This window comes from Thunnus albacares, chromosome 9, assembly GCF_914725855.1.
Source record: "Thunnus albacares chromosome 9, fThuAlb1.1, whole genome shotgun sequence".
NCBI classification, from domain to species: domain Eukaryota; kingdom Metazoa; phylum Chordata; class Actinopteri; order Scombriformes; family Scombridae; genus Thunnus; species Thunnus albacares.
In genome coordinates this window covers 2,566,911-2,586,999 of record NC_058114.1, presented here as the reverse complement: position 1 = coordinate 2,586,999, position 20,089 = coordinate 2,566,911, and the positions used below count along the sequence as shown (strand labels likewise).

The 20,089-nt window shown below is 42.0% G+C and overlaps 1 protein-coding gene across 2 annotated transcripts in view; it reads right to left on the bottom strand.

The window, feature by feature from the left end:
- The window catches only part of pik3r3b (phosphoinositide-3-kinase, regulatory subunit 3b (gamma)), a 264,605-nt gene that overhangs the window by 127,354 nt on the left and 117,162 nt on the right, over nt 1–20,089 (bottom strand). For both annotated transcript variants that reach the window (XM_044362120.1, XM_044362121.1), the window contains 2 exons: nt 17,630–17,761; nt 2,650–2,842 (listed from right to left, as the gene is read on the bottom strand). In XM_044362120.1, the coding sequence (XP_044218055.1) occupies nt 2,650–2,842; nt 17,630–17,761 (325 nt within the window). The remainder of the gene's footprint in view (nt 1–2,649; nt 2,843–17,629; nt 17,762–20,089) is intronic.

Below are 20,089 nucleotides of genomic sequence, written 5' to 3'. Positions count from 1 at the left end.
CATCGGTTCCATTTCTGACTTCTCAACCCTGTCTAGATCACTCAGCCCCCCCCCCCCCCCCCCCCCAGGGTCAAACATGTCCTGGAGACAAAAACCTTTACAAACACAAAACAAACTTATATAGTTACATTTTTAAGAAGGGTGAGTAATTATCTAAAAAAAAATAAGGAGGAAACAGGAGGAAATAGTGCATTTGTTGAGGACATTAAACCGCATTTGGCGCTCTGGTGAGTGTTTCTGGCAGCAGGAAGGTTGGTGTCAAAATAAACAACAGTGTGTGTGTTCATGGTAGTGAAGGAACACGTCACCCGGTGCGGCGTTGTGGCTCATTGACGTGTTTTTAATAGTTCTGAACAACAACGGAGGTCTACAGCACAGAGGTTAAGATATATTACAGAGTTTGAATGCACACACACACAATAGTTGGTAGCAGATCAATTCATTGTTGGTTTTGGTCTTTTTTTTTTTTTTTTTAATAATGCCAGACCTCATAGTTATTATTTCATTTAGAATATTTTGCACAAAACAATGTGAGTGTCTAACTGCTTACAGACTGCAGGCTGTACACTCCAAAACCATCCAGGATTGATCAACATTTCCACACACACACACACACACACACACACATACACACACACACACAAAATAAGCTAACATGGGGTCTGGTTCAAATAGCATGGCATGCTATGATGCGCCGCCCCGCTCTTTATCTGCCCGTTTTGCACGTCAGAGGTGAATTGCTCGACCACGCAAACAATCACTGTTTCTGACTCACTGACTGCCTCCCCAAATCCACCACATCTCCACCGCACACAACGCCACAAGGAGAAATTCCTCGGTAATTTCTGGAAAAACAGACGCAGGCGAGCTTGTGCAGGGTACAGAGAAACAAAACAATACCATCAGCCTTGTTAATGCCATTCTCTCAGTGTTCAAACATCCAGCTCTTAAACTGCAGGATGTTGATATTACAGCTGAGCCAAATATCATACTTGGTTTTCCTGTTAGCAAGGGCAAGATCTCTGAGGCTTTTACTACCAAAATAGCAGGTCTTTGTGCTGGATAAAGAAAATCTCTCTCAATTTTCATGAGTTTTGTCATGGAGGTTGAGTTGTGGATGAAAAAAAAAAAAAAAATGTCACTCCTACATTCAGTCAAAAAAAAAAAAAAAGTGAGTTCAGTTGTTTGGCAGGCAGATATTCAAAAATGTTGAATGAAACGGGAATACCCTCTCCACCCAAATTCTGTGGGACTTTTGCAGTAGAAGTGACTGTGGTTGGAATAATCAATGGTTTTACGCAATGAATGGAAAGAGAGAGAGAGAGAGAGAGAGAGAGGAGACAGCTGAAATGCTAAAGGGAATAAATTATATTTTACAGCTGTGTGGGAAGAATATCCCCTTATACTTTCATCATTTGTAATTTTCATGTTTTCGTTTTCTTTTTACAGAAACTCTCCGGAGACAAATGTGCAAACACGATCATTTACACGACAATTAAGATACTATTTATAATTGATATAACTCACAGAACTGACCTCTTGCTTGTTTTTTGAATCCTCAACATTTTGCACATATTATATGTACAAATTAATTATAGAATTAACGAGCTGCAGGAAACTTGCTTTGCCTGTTTAAAGTGCAATCTTACCTTATCTAACATAATTGCTATATTTCGGCTATTCTTCATCTCTTGTGGTATCACTGCTTTCCTATTACAGTCACTATAGAGTAGTGATGTGGGGAAAAGTTATTTTTTGGGTGTCCAGGGTCTCCTGGTTGAATTAGCAGAACAAATGATGAACAACTGTGTTGGAAAATATCAAAATATTTGATAAAAACTTAAAAGGTACAAGCTTATAGACCTAAAACTATAAACTCCAAGGTGCATTTCAGAATCAAATGTCAAATTTTGTAGAAACGTGATAAAAAAAAAACACTCAGCAATTTCAATCAGTTCACTTTTAGAATCAATTTTGGATAAAATAATAAAAAAAACTAAACTACAATGCAGTGTTTTGTTCCCGATGGCAGCACTGATGCATTCTGAATTCGCTGCACCTGAGCTGAGGCTCATGGGAATTGTAGTATTTAGGAAACTTAGTTGAAATAATTCAAATTGACAGTCAGAACATAAACCTGCAGTATAATATGGTTACAATATCCTGGAGACTCTTGTGTTCCTATGTTGAAATGTTGCTTATTTTCTCCTCATGCACGTCAGTCGGACGTCACTGTTTTCCAGGATAATGTGACTAATATCATGATTAACAGTTGTAACAAATTAACAAGACTTCAGATGAATAAATGAACAAATGAGAAACTAATACATGAGCCTGTAAACTGAACTAGAACAATAAGTCGGCAGTGATTCATGATTCTTCCTGAGAAAATAAAATATGAGTCCTTTATTTTCCACATACAGAGTGGATACCTGAGGGTTTATTATGTTCCTGTATGACCAAAGGGACAAAATAGACACTGTGTTTTAGTCATATAAGTCACTGTCCATGTTTTAAAGTGCATCAGTTTAACGCATCATCATCATCTGGTAGCATGAAGTATCAGTGTTCTCATGAACCAGAAGTGAATCAGTTAACGTGTAAATGAACGAGTGACTGATTGAATGGAGGGCGAAGCCTCTGCTGTACCTGAGCGGCGAGTGCTTGAAGACGGCCTCGGCGAAGGCCTGTCCCAGCAGCCGCGGACTGGCCTGGCCGTGCTGTCCGACGCGGGCCAGGTGTCTGCTGAGGTGGACCAGCAGCTGGTGGTTGGCCTGAGGGATGCTGGGAGACTCCAGGATCTTCTTCAGCCTCTCCCCGCACTCCTCCACACTCTGACTCTCTGCAGGACAGAAAAAAAAACAACAGCAGCGACACATTTAATCAGTTTCAAATGTCATTTTTTCAGCTTCTGTGTGGCCAAAAGTATGTGGACACCCCAAAAAATTATAACGGATTGTTGAACACCTTAATCCAAAACCATATTCATTGATCTGTTGCTATAACAACCTCCACTCTTCTGGTTTCAAGCTTTCTACCAGATGTTTGAAATTGTCTGCAGAGATTTGTTCCCATTCAGCCGAGAGCATTAGTGAAGTCCAACACTGATGTTGGGTGATCAGGTCTGGCTCGTTGATCTTAAATTGGCTGCATTTATACGGGCTTCATTTATATAGTTCCTTTCTAGTTTTCCGACCACTCAAAGCGCTTTATACTACACGCCAACATTCACACACACACACACACACACACACATTCATACGCTGATGGCAGACGCTGCCATGCAAGCATGCCAACCTGCTCATCAGGAGATCTAATGCTCATTCATACACAGATGGCGAAGCCTACAGGAGCAATTTGGGGTTCAGTATCTCGCCCAAGGACGCTTTGACATGTGGACCGGAGGAGCCGGGGATCGAACCGCCGCCGCCGCCGCCGACCTGCTCTACCTCCTGGGCCCCCAAAATGTTGGATGGGGTTGAGGTCAGATTAGAGTGAGATAGAGTAGTGTTTAGAGTAAGAGAAAGAGCCCCGGTGTATGTTTCAATACAAATGTTCCCCCAGATTTTAAGTGATTTTCTAATTAGCCAACCAGAGAAAACAAAAATCAGTTTGACTCTGAGAGTATTCTCTTCAAAACAAGATGTTTAATTATTGAAGATGGTATTTCTGTTATTTTAAATTAAAAAGATTTCTACCACACACCGAATTACATATTTGTGAGTTAACTATTCATCTTTTTGGAGTGGAAGATCATAAGGACGGATAGCGTACAAAGGAAGAGGCTTAAGCAGGTCTCACAGAAATGAGAACATCTGTTTCCATCAGCCTTTATCTTATCTTCTTCATCAATATACCAGCTTTTCTGGATTTCCTCCAAGCCGAGCTTAAAGGATCAATCTTAATACATGTCTCACATGCACATATGTCCATGGTACGAAACGCCTTTTATTTGGTGTTTCCATAAACTGCTGAACTGGTCTCACACAAGTTATGTTGTCGGTACTTAACACCAGAAATTAACCTTTATAGCCAGGATAAAGATCCCAACTGGATTAACTCAGACAGCTAACGGTAGCATCTGCTGAATGCCCAGATGAGGATTGTGGATTTTATCCCCCTATTTCTTACAGTGTATATTTTTTTATTTCTGGCATTTCCTTTCATATTCAAAATGCACCAACAGCAAAATATCTTCCAACAACAGATTTGAAGTCTAGGCTAACAGTTTCCCCCTGCTAATAGTCTTCATGCTAAGCTAGGCTAAACTGATCTCTGCACTGGAGTCACAAAGACTAAACAGATATTCATCTTCTAAAAACCTTGATGAATCATTACGTGTATCATTATATTGAATAGAAACAAGCAGAATGTGTGTGCATATGTGTGTCTCAGTGCTTGTTGAACAGCTGAGCAGACTCCCTGGACCTCGTGTGCATAAACATCTATCACATTAAAATACATTCCACCATTTCACTCATACTCATTGCACAGAGAGCAGACGTCCCTGCTGTGCTGCCCGGTGAGAAGCACCTCCATAAATATCCATCCGAGCATGTAGCCAACCGCTCACTGACTTTGTGGAGACGAACGGCCTTGGCAGGACATCAGTGATTTGAATTTAAAGCAAGTCCAGCAGCCAGCTGCTAGCCAAGTAGCCTCACAGACGCTAGGGAGAAAATTACAGGGGCTTCGTCTACGGATGCTTGTAAAAATGACACAGCGGGAGGCATGCACAGGGGGATAATACCCGACTCCTTTTCTTGCATTAGCCCGGTGTTTGGACAATGGGCCGTGTTTGAAGAGAACCAGACGTATTGATGAGCGCTCTCACCACCGCAAACAAGCTGCAAACAAGAAAACATCTGTGCCCGAGCCGTGCTGTGTGCCGGCTTTATGACAGAGGAAGCTCAGTGGGAGAGCACAGATCTACCATCGTTCTGCACAAGAATCCACAGAAGAAGTCCATTTATCTCTGTCTGAATCTGACTGTCTGCAAAGGGATTTTCTAGTCTTTTGAATCCAGTATTTTTTTATAATGTACTGTATGTTTGTGCTTGTGTCAGATGGACAGACTCAACCAGTGTCAACCAACTTTCCCTCATTTTTTCCTCTCTTTCATCGAGTGTTGCACTGTGTTTGGTGTGCTTGGGCCGTGTGCGGTAATTCAATATTTTATGATATTGATGATCATATCATTATTTAATGTTATTATTTAACCGAACCTTGACAATAATTTAAAACTAACACAGTGACTTATTTAGTTAAAGAGTTATTTAGTTAAACATTTAGGAAAATATGCTTCGTCACTTTCTTGCCAAATAAAGTGGCAAGTCTTACAGTCAACATGAGGTTGCTAAGCAACCAGCGGAGACTTCCCAAAAAGTTAATAGTCCAGCACATAACTCTCTGTAAAGCAGCTGGATCACAATTTGTTGCACTAAATCAACTATTTTATATGTCATTTTATGGGAATGTATAAAATATTCTTATTAAAACAGTCATGCAGATTTTTTTTATATGCCTAATGTTCCCAGTAATATGTGTTTGGGCCCAAATAATATTCATCAGTAGACTTCTGTACATGCATTTTTTCATGTTTTGTGAGCACAGCACAACACTAATCCATATATATATATAAACATAACAGAACCCAGAATGTGCTGCCTTTATCAGATTTTATAAGACATTCATACAGTTGCAGTTTGCCTGACGTTGTCTGGAGCTTCAGTCTAATCTCTGGACTGATTGAGAGGTCACAAAGTGGTCACTCAAGTTTACAGCATCTCCTCTAAACTGTTGTTGTAAGTATACTTTTTCTTCCAAGGAAATGCTTGGGTCTGTTAAACAACTAAACACAAGTGCCCTATTTCCCAAAAGTATCTTAAAGCAAATATGGTCTTGGACTTAAAATAGACTCAGATCATCTCAGTCAGAAACGGGATCCTGATTTAGACACGCAGCATCAAACTACAGCTGATAAAACCTCAAAAAAAGTGGAAATATTGTTTTTTGATTTAAAAATGGGAGCTTTGCTTGTAGCAGATACTGAACTGGTGAAAACTGGTCACCGCCTCGACACACACACATAGGAGCAGTGTGTGTGTGTGTGTGCTTACTTGACATATATATTTTTGTACAGTGATTTGTGTGATGTAGTGCTCTGCATGTTGTATGTTTTCAGGTGTGAGACGGCTGATATGTATTGATTAACCATATGAGATATTGGTGTATTCGGCTCTCCGCGCAGGAACTAAAGTGTTCAAATCGATCCCAATAACGCAGAGTGCCGACGGAACCGACAGAACGACCGACCGCGTGTTTGACAGCTGACTGATTGGATAGATGGAGAGAGATGGAGAGAGAGAGAGAGAGAGAGAGAGAAGCAGCTGTGAAAGGGCAACAGATTCTCATAGTTATTCAGAGACTTGAGGGGAAAACCTTCCAGGTGCTGTTCCAAAAATAACAAAATCTAAATTTGCATTTACACAAATGACTCCAGCTCTACAATATAACCTCGACAGACACTTTTGTCAAAAATGAGTGTGTGTTTGTGTTGTGTTTATTCTTATTGTTATTGTTTTATTTATTATTTTCTAAAATCTGAGAAAAGAAAAGGTTTTAACTCTAAAATCCATCTCTAACTAAGTCATATAGAGTTGTTCTTTAAACTATCTCCTCAGTGTTGCTAATAGCAACTCTCTCTCTCAGATAATATAACGATCTTGTAGGTTTATATTTTGACCACCGGTTCATATTAATTCAATTTAGTTTCTGGGAAATCACAATCTAAAAATACTACAATACCCATGAGCCTTTGCTTCTATTTCTGTGGAGAAGAAGTCGGTCAGAGACATGAATCAGCAGAAATGATGCTTTGTCATTGAAGTTGTAAACAAAACGTGACGCCATAGTAACTGAATTCACTCAACAGTGACTCAGAAATTAAAACTGGACTGATTCACGCTGCACAACCGTCATCAGGAGGCACGAGGGATCGAATTTCAAGCTGTGATTGTCTGTTTCTTGCTGAGATGCACCTCAGGAGTCATAGTTAACTTAAAAGTCTTTATACACAGTGTTGTATCTTTTGTACTGATGACGGGAGAGTTTCATGTCGATCCCTTGGATCAAGTAGAAGATGTGGGGGTCGTTAGTGCTAATTGGTGTTATTATTAGTGACTGAAGTTACTGCAACAACTTAAAAGACGACAGCAATGAAAGTGTTAATATGTAAGAACGTGAGACACATTCAGGCTGCTGAACCTTCTCCTGAGCTGATGTTAACTTTTGGGTGTATTTCTCTTCCTGTGTGTTGCTAAGTTAGGGGCTGTTGTCCAGAGGTTAAAGGTCAGACAGACGGAGAGGAAAAGTCAAGAGGGTTCGGAGGGAGGAGTTAAGTGGCTTTGTTTAATGAGCATTAATGTGTATTGTCATTCGTCTCTGTGCAGTGTTCTGTAGATGGAAATCACCTTCCACTACATGACCTGTCTGTGTGTCTGAATGTGTCTTTCTGTACAAAACTATGTGAGATGTTAATGTTTGCTTTGTTTAAGTAGTACGTAGGGTCTGGCATCAAGAACCGGTTCCAAAATTCGGATTCCAAAGGAATCATTAAGAAATTTTAATTTTGATTCTGTTTATTGGTTCCTGATTGCGCAACATATCTGCCAGGACATGTCTCCATCATGCATCAATGCAACAGTGAGCATGCATAGCTAACGTCACAACAGTACTGAGAGAAAGATGAACCGCGGTAAACACTCTAAAGTTTGGTTTCACTTTATTAAAAAAAACAACAAGACAAAGTGTGATGCATGTGAGAAGCTGATTAGCTGTAAGTCAGGTTGCACAAATCAAATCTGACCAAACATTTAAAGCAGCGCAGCGTCGGTCTCCAAGCTCGAATGTGTCATCAGTCAGTGTTAGCATCTCGTTAGCATCTCGATACGAGGCTGTGACACCGTGTATGTATGTAAATCACTGTTTCCTGTTGTCATTAAGCTGTCGCGTTTCTTTTTCTTGTTGTTCAGTAACGTACAGAAACTCCTCAGATGCATTCAGACTGAGAACAGCGCTGTGTAAAACAATACAAAGGGCTGTGTTAGTTTAAAGTGTCAGTGAGACAATGAAATACGATCCAGCTAGTCCGGTTGGACTAGACTGAACAGATTATTGTGTTTAAAGGCTGATCAGAAACTGCTCAGCGGTTCGTAATATTCACAGACTGGATTTTACAACTCTGCAAAGTTATCATTGCTGCAGCCTGTTTACTAGCACGCACACGTGACACGACTGCGTCCACGGACCTCCGACAAAAGTACGAAAGGAAGCGCGTGTGCATCTGCGTCCAAGTCCATGAACTGGCCTTTACAGTGACAGCACACTAAGAGACAGAAAGTTGAAATGAAACAATAAAAGTAAAAGCATAAAGGAATAAATATACTTTGTTTTTACCAAATTGGAATAAAAACTGGGAATCGATAAGAACCAGAATCGATTAGCAGAACCGGAACACAGTGGTAAGCAGCTCATGGTGTGAGTAACAAACACATACAGGCATTTCAGGCCTGCAGGGTCACATATTTAATATTTAAAACATATACATTTTTAAAAAACATTTGAAAGATTTAAAGTTGAGGTTTCAGTCCTGGTTGCTTCAGCAGCACCTTGATGCATTCAACAAACTTCCAAACCAAACACAAACTTGAACGTATTCAATGTCACTGTAAAGTATTTATGTGGATACCTTCAGGCTAGTCAGGACTGCGAGGCCACAGATTCCCTATTTACAGGATTTCTATTGTACATATGAAAAAACTGTCTGGTATATAAGATCATCACTTCTGTTCATTCAGCAAAACAAACTGTGAGCTGAGAGACTCTTCATCACCTCGTGGTGTTTTAATAAAAAAACATGCATGTGTGGGGATTCAATCTACATATAAAAAATGGAAAATAAAAAGTAAAACATAGAGAGACATTGGATGTCTACTGCTGTAACGAGGCCATTAATAAATAGTTTTATCAAAAAAAAAAACAAAACAAGAATGTAATTGAATTTTGAGAAAGTAAAAGATGAACAAGATGATTTCTGTTGAGTAGCAGGAGACTCAAGGAAGTTCAGGGACACTTGAGGTGTGTGTGTGTGTGTGTGTGTGTGTACGTGTGTGTGTGTGTGTGTGTGTGTGTACGTGTGTGTGTGTGTGTGTGTGTGTGTGTGAGTGTGTGTGTGTGTGTGTGTGTGTGGTTTCGGGTGGGCAGGTGGGCGTTGATAGATGGCTGACAATCTGCTGCAGCCTGATGGGGGTCGTGGAAGTCACGTCTCTCTGTCTGACCACTACTGATCATAGACAACCACACACACACACACACACACACACACACACACACACACACACACACACACACACACACAGTCCTCCTCCTTCTGTTGTTATGGATTGTTGTTGACCTCGCTGGTCAATAGAGGTCAAGGCTGCAGAGGGAACTTGGCCTGTCCATCTGGCCCCTCGGGACTCTGGGAGACTGGACAATTGGACAGTGGGGGGGGGTGTCGGGGGGGTGGAGGGGGGTCGAGACGCCGCAGGGAAGAAGAAGAGTAGCGAAGTAGAGCTTCACCAAAGGACTATTTTGGAGATAAATTCACATTTTTATATCTTTTAATGATGCTGTTTATATTGTCTAAATTCTGAGTTTGGCTGCTTCGTAAAATTCATCTTCTCGTTGATTTATTCCACCTTTAATTCATAAAACTTTGGCTGAAACGACGTGGAAACATTTCACGTAAACAGATATAATAAGTGATCCGTCTCAACCGTTACTCGATGAGACAAACTGAACAAAAAGAGCAGAAATCAGAGCGTACAGTGAAGCTACTTGGCTTCTTCTTTTATTGTGGATAAGTCAAGTTCCTCGCTGGATGCCTCATCGTCAGGGGAAAAGCTGTCAAACGCTGCCATGGCGACAAGCTGAACAGCTCTCTTTAGCCAATCGAATAAAACTGCTTTATTTTATTCTCCTTTTCATTCATTCATTACATCCAACTTGAACATCAGAGTCATGCAAATACACAGAACAACATGACGAATCAAATTTGGTTTTCTTTTTTTTTTTTTGATTCGTCATGGGTCCAATTTGTATGATCTATCTGGTTCTGGACCAAAAGGGACTTTTAGTTCCTGAGATTCGTTCCTTTGGAGAGAGATCCATGTTTGTCATCTTGAGAGTTTGGGATCCATTGTTTGACAGTTGTGAGATTCCAACTTTGTGTCAACAGTTGTGTGTTTTGCTCTTTCCTGTTTCAACACACCGATGTCCCCTGCTCCATAAAGAGAAATATTTTTCCCAGTTTGGTTTGGAAGAACTTGACCTCGACTGCTTCCAACACCTTCGGGATGAACCGGAGCTTCGATTGAGAGCCAGACCTCATCACCCATCACCCAACACCGGTGCTGGACCGAAGCTCTTCATGCTGAATGGGAGTAAAATCCCTGCAGCCAACTTCAAGAGTCTGGAACTAGAAGAGTGAAGGCAGCAGAGTAATGCTGCTGGTTCTGGATTGATATGTTCAACTATGACATATGACTCTAATTCTGGGGAGTAGACACAGTTTTAGCCATTAATTAAATCAGTTAAATGACAACTGCATCTCCTCCTCTCCTCCTTTCCTGTCCTCCTCTCTCCTCTCCTCTCCTCCTCTCTCCTCTCCTCTCCTGTCCTCTCCTCTCCTCCTCTCCTCTCTTCTCCTCTCCTTCTCTCTCTTCTCTTCTCCTCTCCTTTCCTGTCCTCTCCTCTCTTGTCCTCTCCTCTCTTGTCCTCTCCTTCTCTCTCTTCTCCTCTCCTCTCCTCTCTTGTCCTCTCCTTCCCTCTCTTCTCCTCTCCTCTCCTCTCTTGTCCTCTCCTTCCCTCTCTTCTCCTCTCCTCTCCTCTCCTCCACTCCTCTCCTGTCCTCTCCTTCCCTCTCTTCTCCTCTCCTCTCCTCTCCCCTCTCCTTTCCTCTCTTGCCCTCTCCTCTCCTCCTCTCTCCTCCTCTCCTCTCCTGTCCTCTCCTCTCCTCCTCTCTCCTCTCCTCTCCTGTCCTCTTCTCTCCTCCTCTCCTCTCCTCTCCTGTCCTCCTCTCTCCTCCTTTCCTGTCCTCCTCTCTCCTCTCCTCTCCTCTCCTCCTCTCTCCTCCTCTCTCCTCCTCTCCTCTCCTCCTCTCTCCTCCTCTCTCCTCTCCTGTCCTCCTCTCTCCTCCTCTCTCCTCTCCTCTCCTGTCCTCCTCTCTCCTCTCCTCTCCTCCTCTCTCCTCTCCTCTCCTCCTCCTCTCCTCTCCTCTCCTCCTCTCTCCTCCTCTCCTCCTCTCTCGTCTCCTCTCCTCTCCTCTCCTCTCCTCTCCTGTCCTCCTCTCTCCTCCTCTCCTGTCCTCCTCTCTCCTGTCCTCTCCTCTCCTCCTCTCTCCTCTCCTCTCCTCCTCTCCTCCTCTCCCCTCTCCTGTCCTCTCCTCTCCTCTCCTGTCCTCCTCTCCTCTCCTCTCCTGTCCTCTCCTCTCCTCCTCTCCTGTCCTCCTCTCTCTTGTCCTCTCCTCTCCTCCTCTCTCCTCTCCTCTCCTCCTCTCCTCCTCTCCCCTCTCCTGTCCTCTCCTCTCCTCTCCTGTCCTCCTCTCTCCTCCTCTCCTGTCCTCCTCTCTCCTCTCCTCTCCTCCTCTCTCCTCCTCTCCTGTCCTCCTCTCCTCTCCTCCTCTCTCCTCCTCTCTCCTCTCCTCTCCTGTCCTCCTCTCTCCTCCTCTCTCCTCTCCTCTCCTGTCCTCCTCTCTCCTCTCCTCTCCTCTCCTCCTCTCTCCTCTCCTCTCCTCCTCTCTCCTCCTCTCTCCTCCTCTCCTGTCCTCTCCTCCTCTCTCCTCCTCTCTCCTCCTCTCCTGTCCTCTCCTCGATGGGTCCAGATGGACAGTGGTCAGTCAAACTCAGCCAGCTGGCCTTTGTCCTGACAGACGATGACCTCGGTGAGACCATTAAGGTTAACAAGCTCTCGCAAAATTAATGAATGAGAAAAGAGAGGGGCGAGATAAAGAAGAGAGAGAGAGAGAGAGATGGGGGGAGGGAGGAGAAGGAATACATAGAGAACAAAAAAAGGGGGCAGAAGGGAGGAAGTGGAGAAGACCTCTGATTAAATTATTAAGATAAGTGACTCAGGGGCCGAAGACGAGAAGAGGATGAAGAAGCATGTGAAAAAAAAACAGAAAAGAAAAGAATATCTGTACTGTGACGTTTTAAATTTAGAAACTCAAGATAAAGGAAACTTTTTTCACCTGAAATCTAAAATGTGAGAAGTTTTTGAGGAGGTCTGAAGGCTGTTAACTTCCCACTGACCTCAGAAAGACAAACAGCATCCCATTCATTGATCTCTCCTCCGCAGGCATCGTCACTTTGAAAAAAAAAAAATGGTTTAAGGTGGTTTTCGCACATGTGACAGCATCACGATCCTCATGTCTTTCTTTGGAAATATGAAAAAAAAAACTGAAAAACAGCACAGCCCTAATAACAAAAGGCTGATTGTGGTCAGGATGATGCAGGAACAGATGAGAAGAGGATTACAGGAGGATTACAGCCATCTGATGACAACAAATGTAATTATTCTGTTACTGAAAAAAAAAAAAAAAAAAAACAAAACAACAGAATTAAAGATGGCTCTGAAATAGAAAATGATTGGACCAATTTGAGGGTTAAATGGTGTTTGGCTTTGAGATGACGCACACAAGCTTACATTTTTAGATTGAATTTAGCTTCTGGAAACACATGTTTTACAGCCCCGACTCCATGTTTTTAAAGCTGCAAAAGAAGTTTCATACACATTAAATTTCACTTTCATATTTGGCACGTCTTTTTGCGATCACGACTAGAATTTATTAGAACGTTTTGAGTGTAACGAGTGTGACATTTTTCCCACGGGTGGATCAGCGGGTTGAAAAGGTCTTTGAAAATCCCTTCCAACTCCGAACATTTTATCTTTATTTCTAACAGTGTTTGGGGATTTCCCGTGATGAGCCACTGGCTGGAAAGATGGATGCAGATCAAACGGATGAGGGAAAAATGCCTCGTCTCCCAGAGAGCGGGACCCGCCAGAGGAAAGGTAACAAATAAAAAGGAATGAGAAAAGCAATGAGAGGGGGATTTTAACTGTTGCAACATCAACAAATGTCAAGCATCAGAGGAGACGGGCAGTAACCGTCTTTACATATGAAGTCAATTATACAGATTCCATGTGGACGTAGTCACAAATACACCAGGATACAAAATACAGGATGAACACATATCAGAATGTTTGAACAGCTTAAAAAATAAATGCATTTGTAATATCTTGTTTGTTGTATTAGTTTCATCTGATATGAGCTGAGATAAACTTATCAACTAGCCGGACATGAACTTAAAGGATTTGCCTGACAATTTTCTGTATTTTTCTTAATGTCAACAAATCTCATGTGCAGAGCCGAACCAACAACGAAACTGATCCTACTAATTCAGATGTAGCTCAACAAGCAAGTGAAGTTTTATAAACAGATGCACGCAGGTTACTTATCTTATCGAATTTTTACTTTTTGGAGCCGTTTCTAAACAAGTTACGGTAGCCAGCGTCTTCGTGGATGAAGGAGCATGTCTAGCAGTGCAGCGGTGTGGTTCACTGATGTGTTTTTAATAATATATAATAATATGGTGGCTACCATAACTTGTTTAGAAACGGCTCCAAAGAGTAAAAATTTGATAAAAAATAGTAACCGGCCACTGTGCATCCATTTACAGCTTCGCTAGCTTGGTGCGCTACATATCACAACCTCTTGATTTTGTGCTAAATTATAAATTTCTCAGAGAACTTCAGTACAAAGTCAAGAGGTTGTGTTATGTAGCACAACAAGCAAGTAAAGCTTTATAAACGGATGCGCGTAGAATCCGCGTATGTGCAGTGGTGGGTTTATTAGCCATTTTAACAAACACATCCTAGTTGCATCTTCTCAAATGTGATCATTTTTAGCCAGCGTCTTCATGGATGAAGGAGCGTGTCTAGCAGTGCAGCGGTGTGGCTCACTGATGTGATTTTAATAGTTTTTTGGAAAAACAACGGAGGAATAAGATATATCAGACTTTGGATTCACACACAATACTTGTTAGTAGGATAAGTCTCTGCACATGACAATAATATAGAATAATAAAATATAGAAAATCACCACCTTTAAAGGTGCAGTGTGCAGAATTTGGTGGCATCTAGTGGAACAGACTTGGCAGAAATGGATTATAATATTCATAAGTGTGTTTTAATTAGTGTAAAATCCCATGAAAATAAGTATCATTGTGTTTTTGAAACCTTACAATGAGTCCTTTATATCTACAGAGGGAGCAGGTTCTCTTCCATGTTGCGCCGCCATGTTTCTACGGTAGCCCAGAACAGACAAATGAAATGAAACACTGGCTCTACAGAGGGCCTTTCCTGTTTTTCATGTGGCCACCGTAGGTTCTCCTACACGCTGGGAAGAGGAGGGTGTTTGTTTGCAATCTGCAACTTCACCTCTAGATGCCACTAAATCCATCACACTGGTCCTTTGAATAAAATTAAACAAAGACAATGAAATGGTATTTCAGTTCAGCCTTCATCTTGTAGCGAGAAGTTAATCAATACAAAATAAATCTCCAACAATTTTAATACAAGATTAATCATTTAAGCCATTTATTATTTCAAAATGCCAAACATGTCCTAGTTGCATCTTCTCAAATGTGATCATTTTTAGCTTTTTATGTCTAAGCTATAGTTTGTTTGAATAGCATTGAGCTCTGGGACATTATGATGGCAGCCAACTCAAGGGAATGGATTATTATTGGAATTTAAAATATCTACAGCGCTGATGTTTGATGTCTAGACTCTGATGTCATCACTCCCCAAGAAAAACAAAGTTCAGCTGATTAGGGAGTGCACAGCGACAGTAATAACTTCCCCCTCAGACTCAGAGCTTACAGGTGGATGCTGGGATGCAGATGGAGCTTTGAATGCTGTATGAACAGCTGCAGGAACATTGTAGCAGAAGAGTGAACAGAACTCTGACAACTTAAAGACACCCTGAAGAGTTTCTGACCTCTAGAAGCGCTATGGAGCAACTTTTTATGGAAAATCCAGAATCTATGAATATGCAAATATTGTTCTTTGTAAAAATTTCACTGTAGAGTCCATCCTCAGTGTTTGTTCACTGGAGGCTTCAAGTTTCCATATGACACTTGTGCATACTGGACCACGATTGGCTCCAAAGTTAAACTGAGATTTAAACTGAGATTGAACCTGAGCACAGAGAAACTTTCCTTTTCCTACACATCTGTCATTCTGCACAGAGAAGAAGAGGACAAACAACTGAAGGAACAAGAAGGAGGACTTTAAAATACTTAAAAAATTTGACTTTGCAAATGTTTTATGAGGAAGGAAATGAATTCAACATGTTTGTTAGACCTCAAGGATACGCACAATGTGTTTTGGTGGGTAAGAATCAATAAAAGATATCTTTTGTTTACATGAAAACCTCCACAGGGCTCCTTTAAGTAGACCGTCGTTATGCAGAGGGTGAGTTAGATATGTGTTGAACTGAAGACTGAGTGAGGAACAAACCTGAAGGAGCGACAGAAAATAAAAAGGCCTCCTGCCACTTGCCCCTCAAGCAAATAGTTTATTTTTCAGGGATCTCTCGATATTATTGCGTGACTTATCCTTACTGTACAAATTAAATACTTTCAGACCTCAAACCCCATTTTATAATATCCTTTGATTTCACAGAAAGAAATCATTCGGTGCTCTTTAAGTGACCCCTTCCAAAATAAGAAGTTCAATTTCAATGGGCTTAACCTCAGGAGACCTGCGCAAAATACTTGATGCATCCTTTCAAAGTGGTTTATCCTGACTTAAAATGTTTCCATGAATAAGTAAAATAAAATAAAAAAAAAAAGTCTGTCACTTAACAGGACCGAGAGAGAGAGAGACAAGTGCTTACATAATTGAGGGGGTTTTCAGTTTGAGATCATGTCGAGGAGCTTAGCCGAGTAATATTTTTTTGGAAAGAGGCTGCGGGGAAGCAGATGCGAACTTCCTGCAAAAGTTGTCCTGACAGACACGACGTGCACGAAGCTAAACACACACACACACACACACACACTGTCTGCCCGTGAGTCTATCTTCCACACACCGGCATATACACACACACCGCCCACGCAAAACACGAAACTCAAAATGTCAAGGGAGGGTTCGTGAAAAATAGAAGACTGTGAGAGGCTCATAAAAGAAGCTGGAGAGAGAAAAGGGGGGAGGGGGGTGGTGGGGGGCTGCTGGGCTGAGGTGGGCAGCAGGTGAAAAGGTGAACAGGCAGGTCAGCTGTATAGAAAATGAGAAAAGTGAGAGTCTCAGCCTCAGAGGTTGTTTTTATGGAATCCTGAAGCCGTCGTCAGGAGATTAGCGGAACTTTGACGCTGACGAGAGGAGAGGGGTTACGGCCTCGTCTTTACATCCAGATATGGAAGAAATCTGTCAGGTGTGACAAGTGTCGGAGCTCATGCCGAGTGACAGAGGCATGAAAACACACTGAGCTGCAGGTCTAAACTCACACCAGTCATCACTTATTAAAAACGCCGCGTACAGCCAGAGAGAAGTGGAAAACATGAATTTTTATGTGGGTCATAGTTGTGTCGGTAGTTTTACAAAGCTTTAACTTTGTCTTGCCTGCTTAGGATTTCATTCTCCATTGCACTATTAAAGGGTTATTTTACCTTTAAATTTCTCACATGAATCTAGTGGTGTTAGACTGTGCAGATAGTTTGGATCTCACGACATGTTTGTGCACACCTCCGTCCACAACCGGTGTACCTTGGGGTCTGAGATGGGTCTCTTGGTTTCCAAGGATGGGAAATCTTAATGCTGCAACATCCAGTTATATCCAGTACTTCCAGCTTTGTGCCACTGGGGACAATCCTTCCCTGTTTCAACATGACATCGCCTCCGTGCACCATGCAAGATCCATGAAGAGATGGTTCTCCTAGCTTGGTGTGGAAGCCCTATCCATCGCCTTATTCATTTCTAGTTGACATTGTGGGTGTATGTGATGTGCTATTGTGTTTTTTTTGCTTTGTACTGTTTGTTATTGTGCTGTTATATGTTTTAATTGTAAGGGACTGCAGATGAAAATTAGCTTTAAAGCTAACATTTATGTTTAACACTGTACATGGTCTCAATAAATACAACACAATGACAACAAACTTTAGGATGAAGTGGAACACTGATTGCGAGCCAGGTCTTATCAGCCGGCATCAGTGCTGGACCTCACTAGTGCTCTTGTGGCTGAATGTAAGCAAATCCCAGCAGGCAAATCTGAGGGAAATCCTTCCCAAAAGAAAGGAGGCAGATATAGCAGCAGATTAACCATCATAGTTTTGGAATCAGACAGTCAACAAACATATGATGTAATGTTTGGGTGTCCACATACTTCTGGCCACGCAATGTTTCCATCTGAGATTTCTGCTTCCAACCCAAACAACGGAGACGAACGGAGACAGATATCTGGACCGTAAAACCAAAAGCTCTCTGCGTGGACAGATGTGACAAGTGATAACATACTGTAGGCGTTCTGTACCTTGAGCGGTGTAGACCAGCTCGCTGTAGACCGTGGCGGGGATGATGGGAGCGGACACGTCCTGCAGGAACCCTCTGAGAGCATCGGTCAGAGAAACCACATCATACTGGTCCAGATCCAAGGAGACCAGATCTGAGAGGACAAACACAGAGAGGAGGAGGAAGACATTAAATATAAAAAAGACGTTGATGATATTGTGATGTTTTTGTTATTCTAGGGGTTGAATATGGATGCAGGGACATAAGCCCAGGGGCCCTAAAGTTCAGAAGAGCCTTTGTAAAAGGTGTTAACATATTTTGTGATATGGGCAGGATCAGAAGCTACTCTCTTGAAGGAATAACCTTCACATTGTCAGAAGGAATATTTGTCCCCTCAGCTCTTCTGTAGGACGTTTACGTCAATACGAGCAGAAAAAAAAACCCTGAGTGGATATAAATATAATTCAAAAACATATTGCAAAACATATTTTTATGCTTGCCTGAGTTGGAAAAGTTTGTGTATTTGACAAAAAACCTAAATGCAACAAAAAAGACTCACAACAGGCAAATCTTACTGAACACATTCAAGACCTCCAGAGGAGCCTGAACCCTTTGATGAACCTCGTGGTTCGGGGGGGGGAAGCGAAGTATGAGGTTATTTCATAAAAATGTAGTAGATTTGTTTTTGTACAGCACCGAAATTACTCAAGCAATAAACATACGATCTGTTGACGCCTTTAAAAAACAGCTGAGGTCTCATTTATTCAAACTGGCCTTTGTCTCGACTCATAATGTCTAGTGTTTGTATTTAGTGTGTTTTTAAGGAATGTTGTGTCTTATATTGTACTACTACTAATAAAATGACTCTTATAATGGACACTATAGACTGGAACCACAATCAGCTGATAGTATAATACTTATAGCATCATGTACTAACTCACAAATGTGGATTTAGTGTCACTTTGAGTAAATACTGTAAGCTGAACTGCTACATGCTAACAGGTTTCTAGCTTTGGCCAAAAACTCTTTTATCAGCAAAATTCATGTGGGATTGAGTCACAGTGGTGATCTGATTGGTCGGAGTGTCTCCAGTCTCACGGTCAGCTGTTTCTGGGAAAAAGGAGGAACAGTGTCACTCAGCCGCAGATAAAGAAGAAGCTGAGATGTCCGACACGTAAAGAGAATTCACAAACCTACACGTCGGTAGACAAAACAACAGATAACGAGGCTGCGTGAGGCTGCGTCCCCGGCAGATTAGCAAAGGACAAACCAAATGGCGCCACAGGACAGTCCTCTATCTTTCACCTCAACCTTCCTCTTTTACTCTTCCTCCACTTCGTCCTCCCCCCCACAGCTTCCCTCCGTTCTCCTCCTCCTCCTCCTCCTCCTTGACCTTTCTCCTGTTCGCTTTTTGTTATCTTTTATCTTCTCTACACCAGCTCCTCTTGCTCCTCTCTTTGCTCTCTTTTCCCACCAACCTTCATCTTCCTCATCCACTCACCCCCCGCCTCCTCCCAACCCCCTCCCCCATTGCATCATATGCACCAGACCCGCTGGAGTCAAAACGGCTGTTAAATCCCATTGATTTGCCCCTTTAACTAATGCCTGAATAAACTTAACCAATCACCACAGGCCAGGTCATTAATATCAATGGATGACCTCTTGTGTTATCGTGCAGTGATTTGTCTGGGGGGGGGGGGGATTCGATCATCCAAACACCCAGACGGAGCAAATTTGGTGTTGCCATGGGACCCAGGCTCATGAAAAGATATTAATACACTTATTCTTGTGTCTGTGTAGGTGGTTGGAGAAGTATTAAAGCATAAAACAATTTTATTCCTGAAGAGCAGAGTGTAATCTGTGTTAGGCTGGGATTTGTGCCAGTGATTATAATGACAATGATGGTGATACACTTCTGTCACACAGGATGACTCTTTAAAATCTCTTTAAACGGTTTATTTGTTGTTTTGTGCAGCTGTCAAAACCCAGATGAGAAAAACTAATTAATCTACTTTTAACTGTGAAAGTGCAGCGAGTGCATTAAACTGCTTGTTTTCTGTAATTTTAGGCTTTATGGCATCACTACATTAGTCTTAGCTCATACACACAAGTTTCAAAGCTCTAGAAATCCTCTGCAGAAGCAGCAATTTTATCACATCTGCTCCTTGGATGAGCTACTACTACTACTGCTACTGCTGCTTCCTCTGTCTGTATGATACATCTTGTGTGTTCTGCGGGTGACGACTGACACGCGTTAAATGATGCAACACTCGCTGCTCGACTGATCCGCAGGATGAGTTAGGATATGTAGAAAATACCTGACATGTCTGAATATAAACACATAGAGGAAAAAAAAAAGTTCCAGAGATATAAGAAGCATGTTGACAGGAGAGTGTGTAAAACAGGAGGTACGATGTTGCAACGGATTCACTTTAACGGAGCTGGATCCTCACCGTTCACTTCTTCCAGTGAACTATTGCGA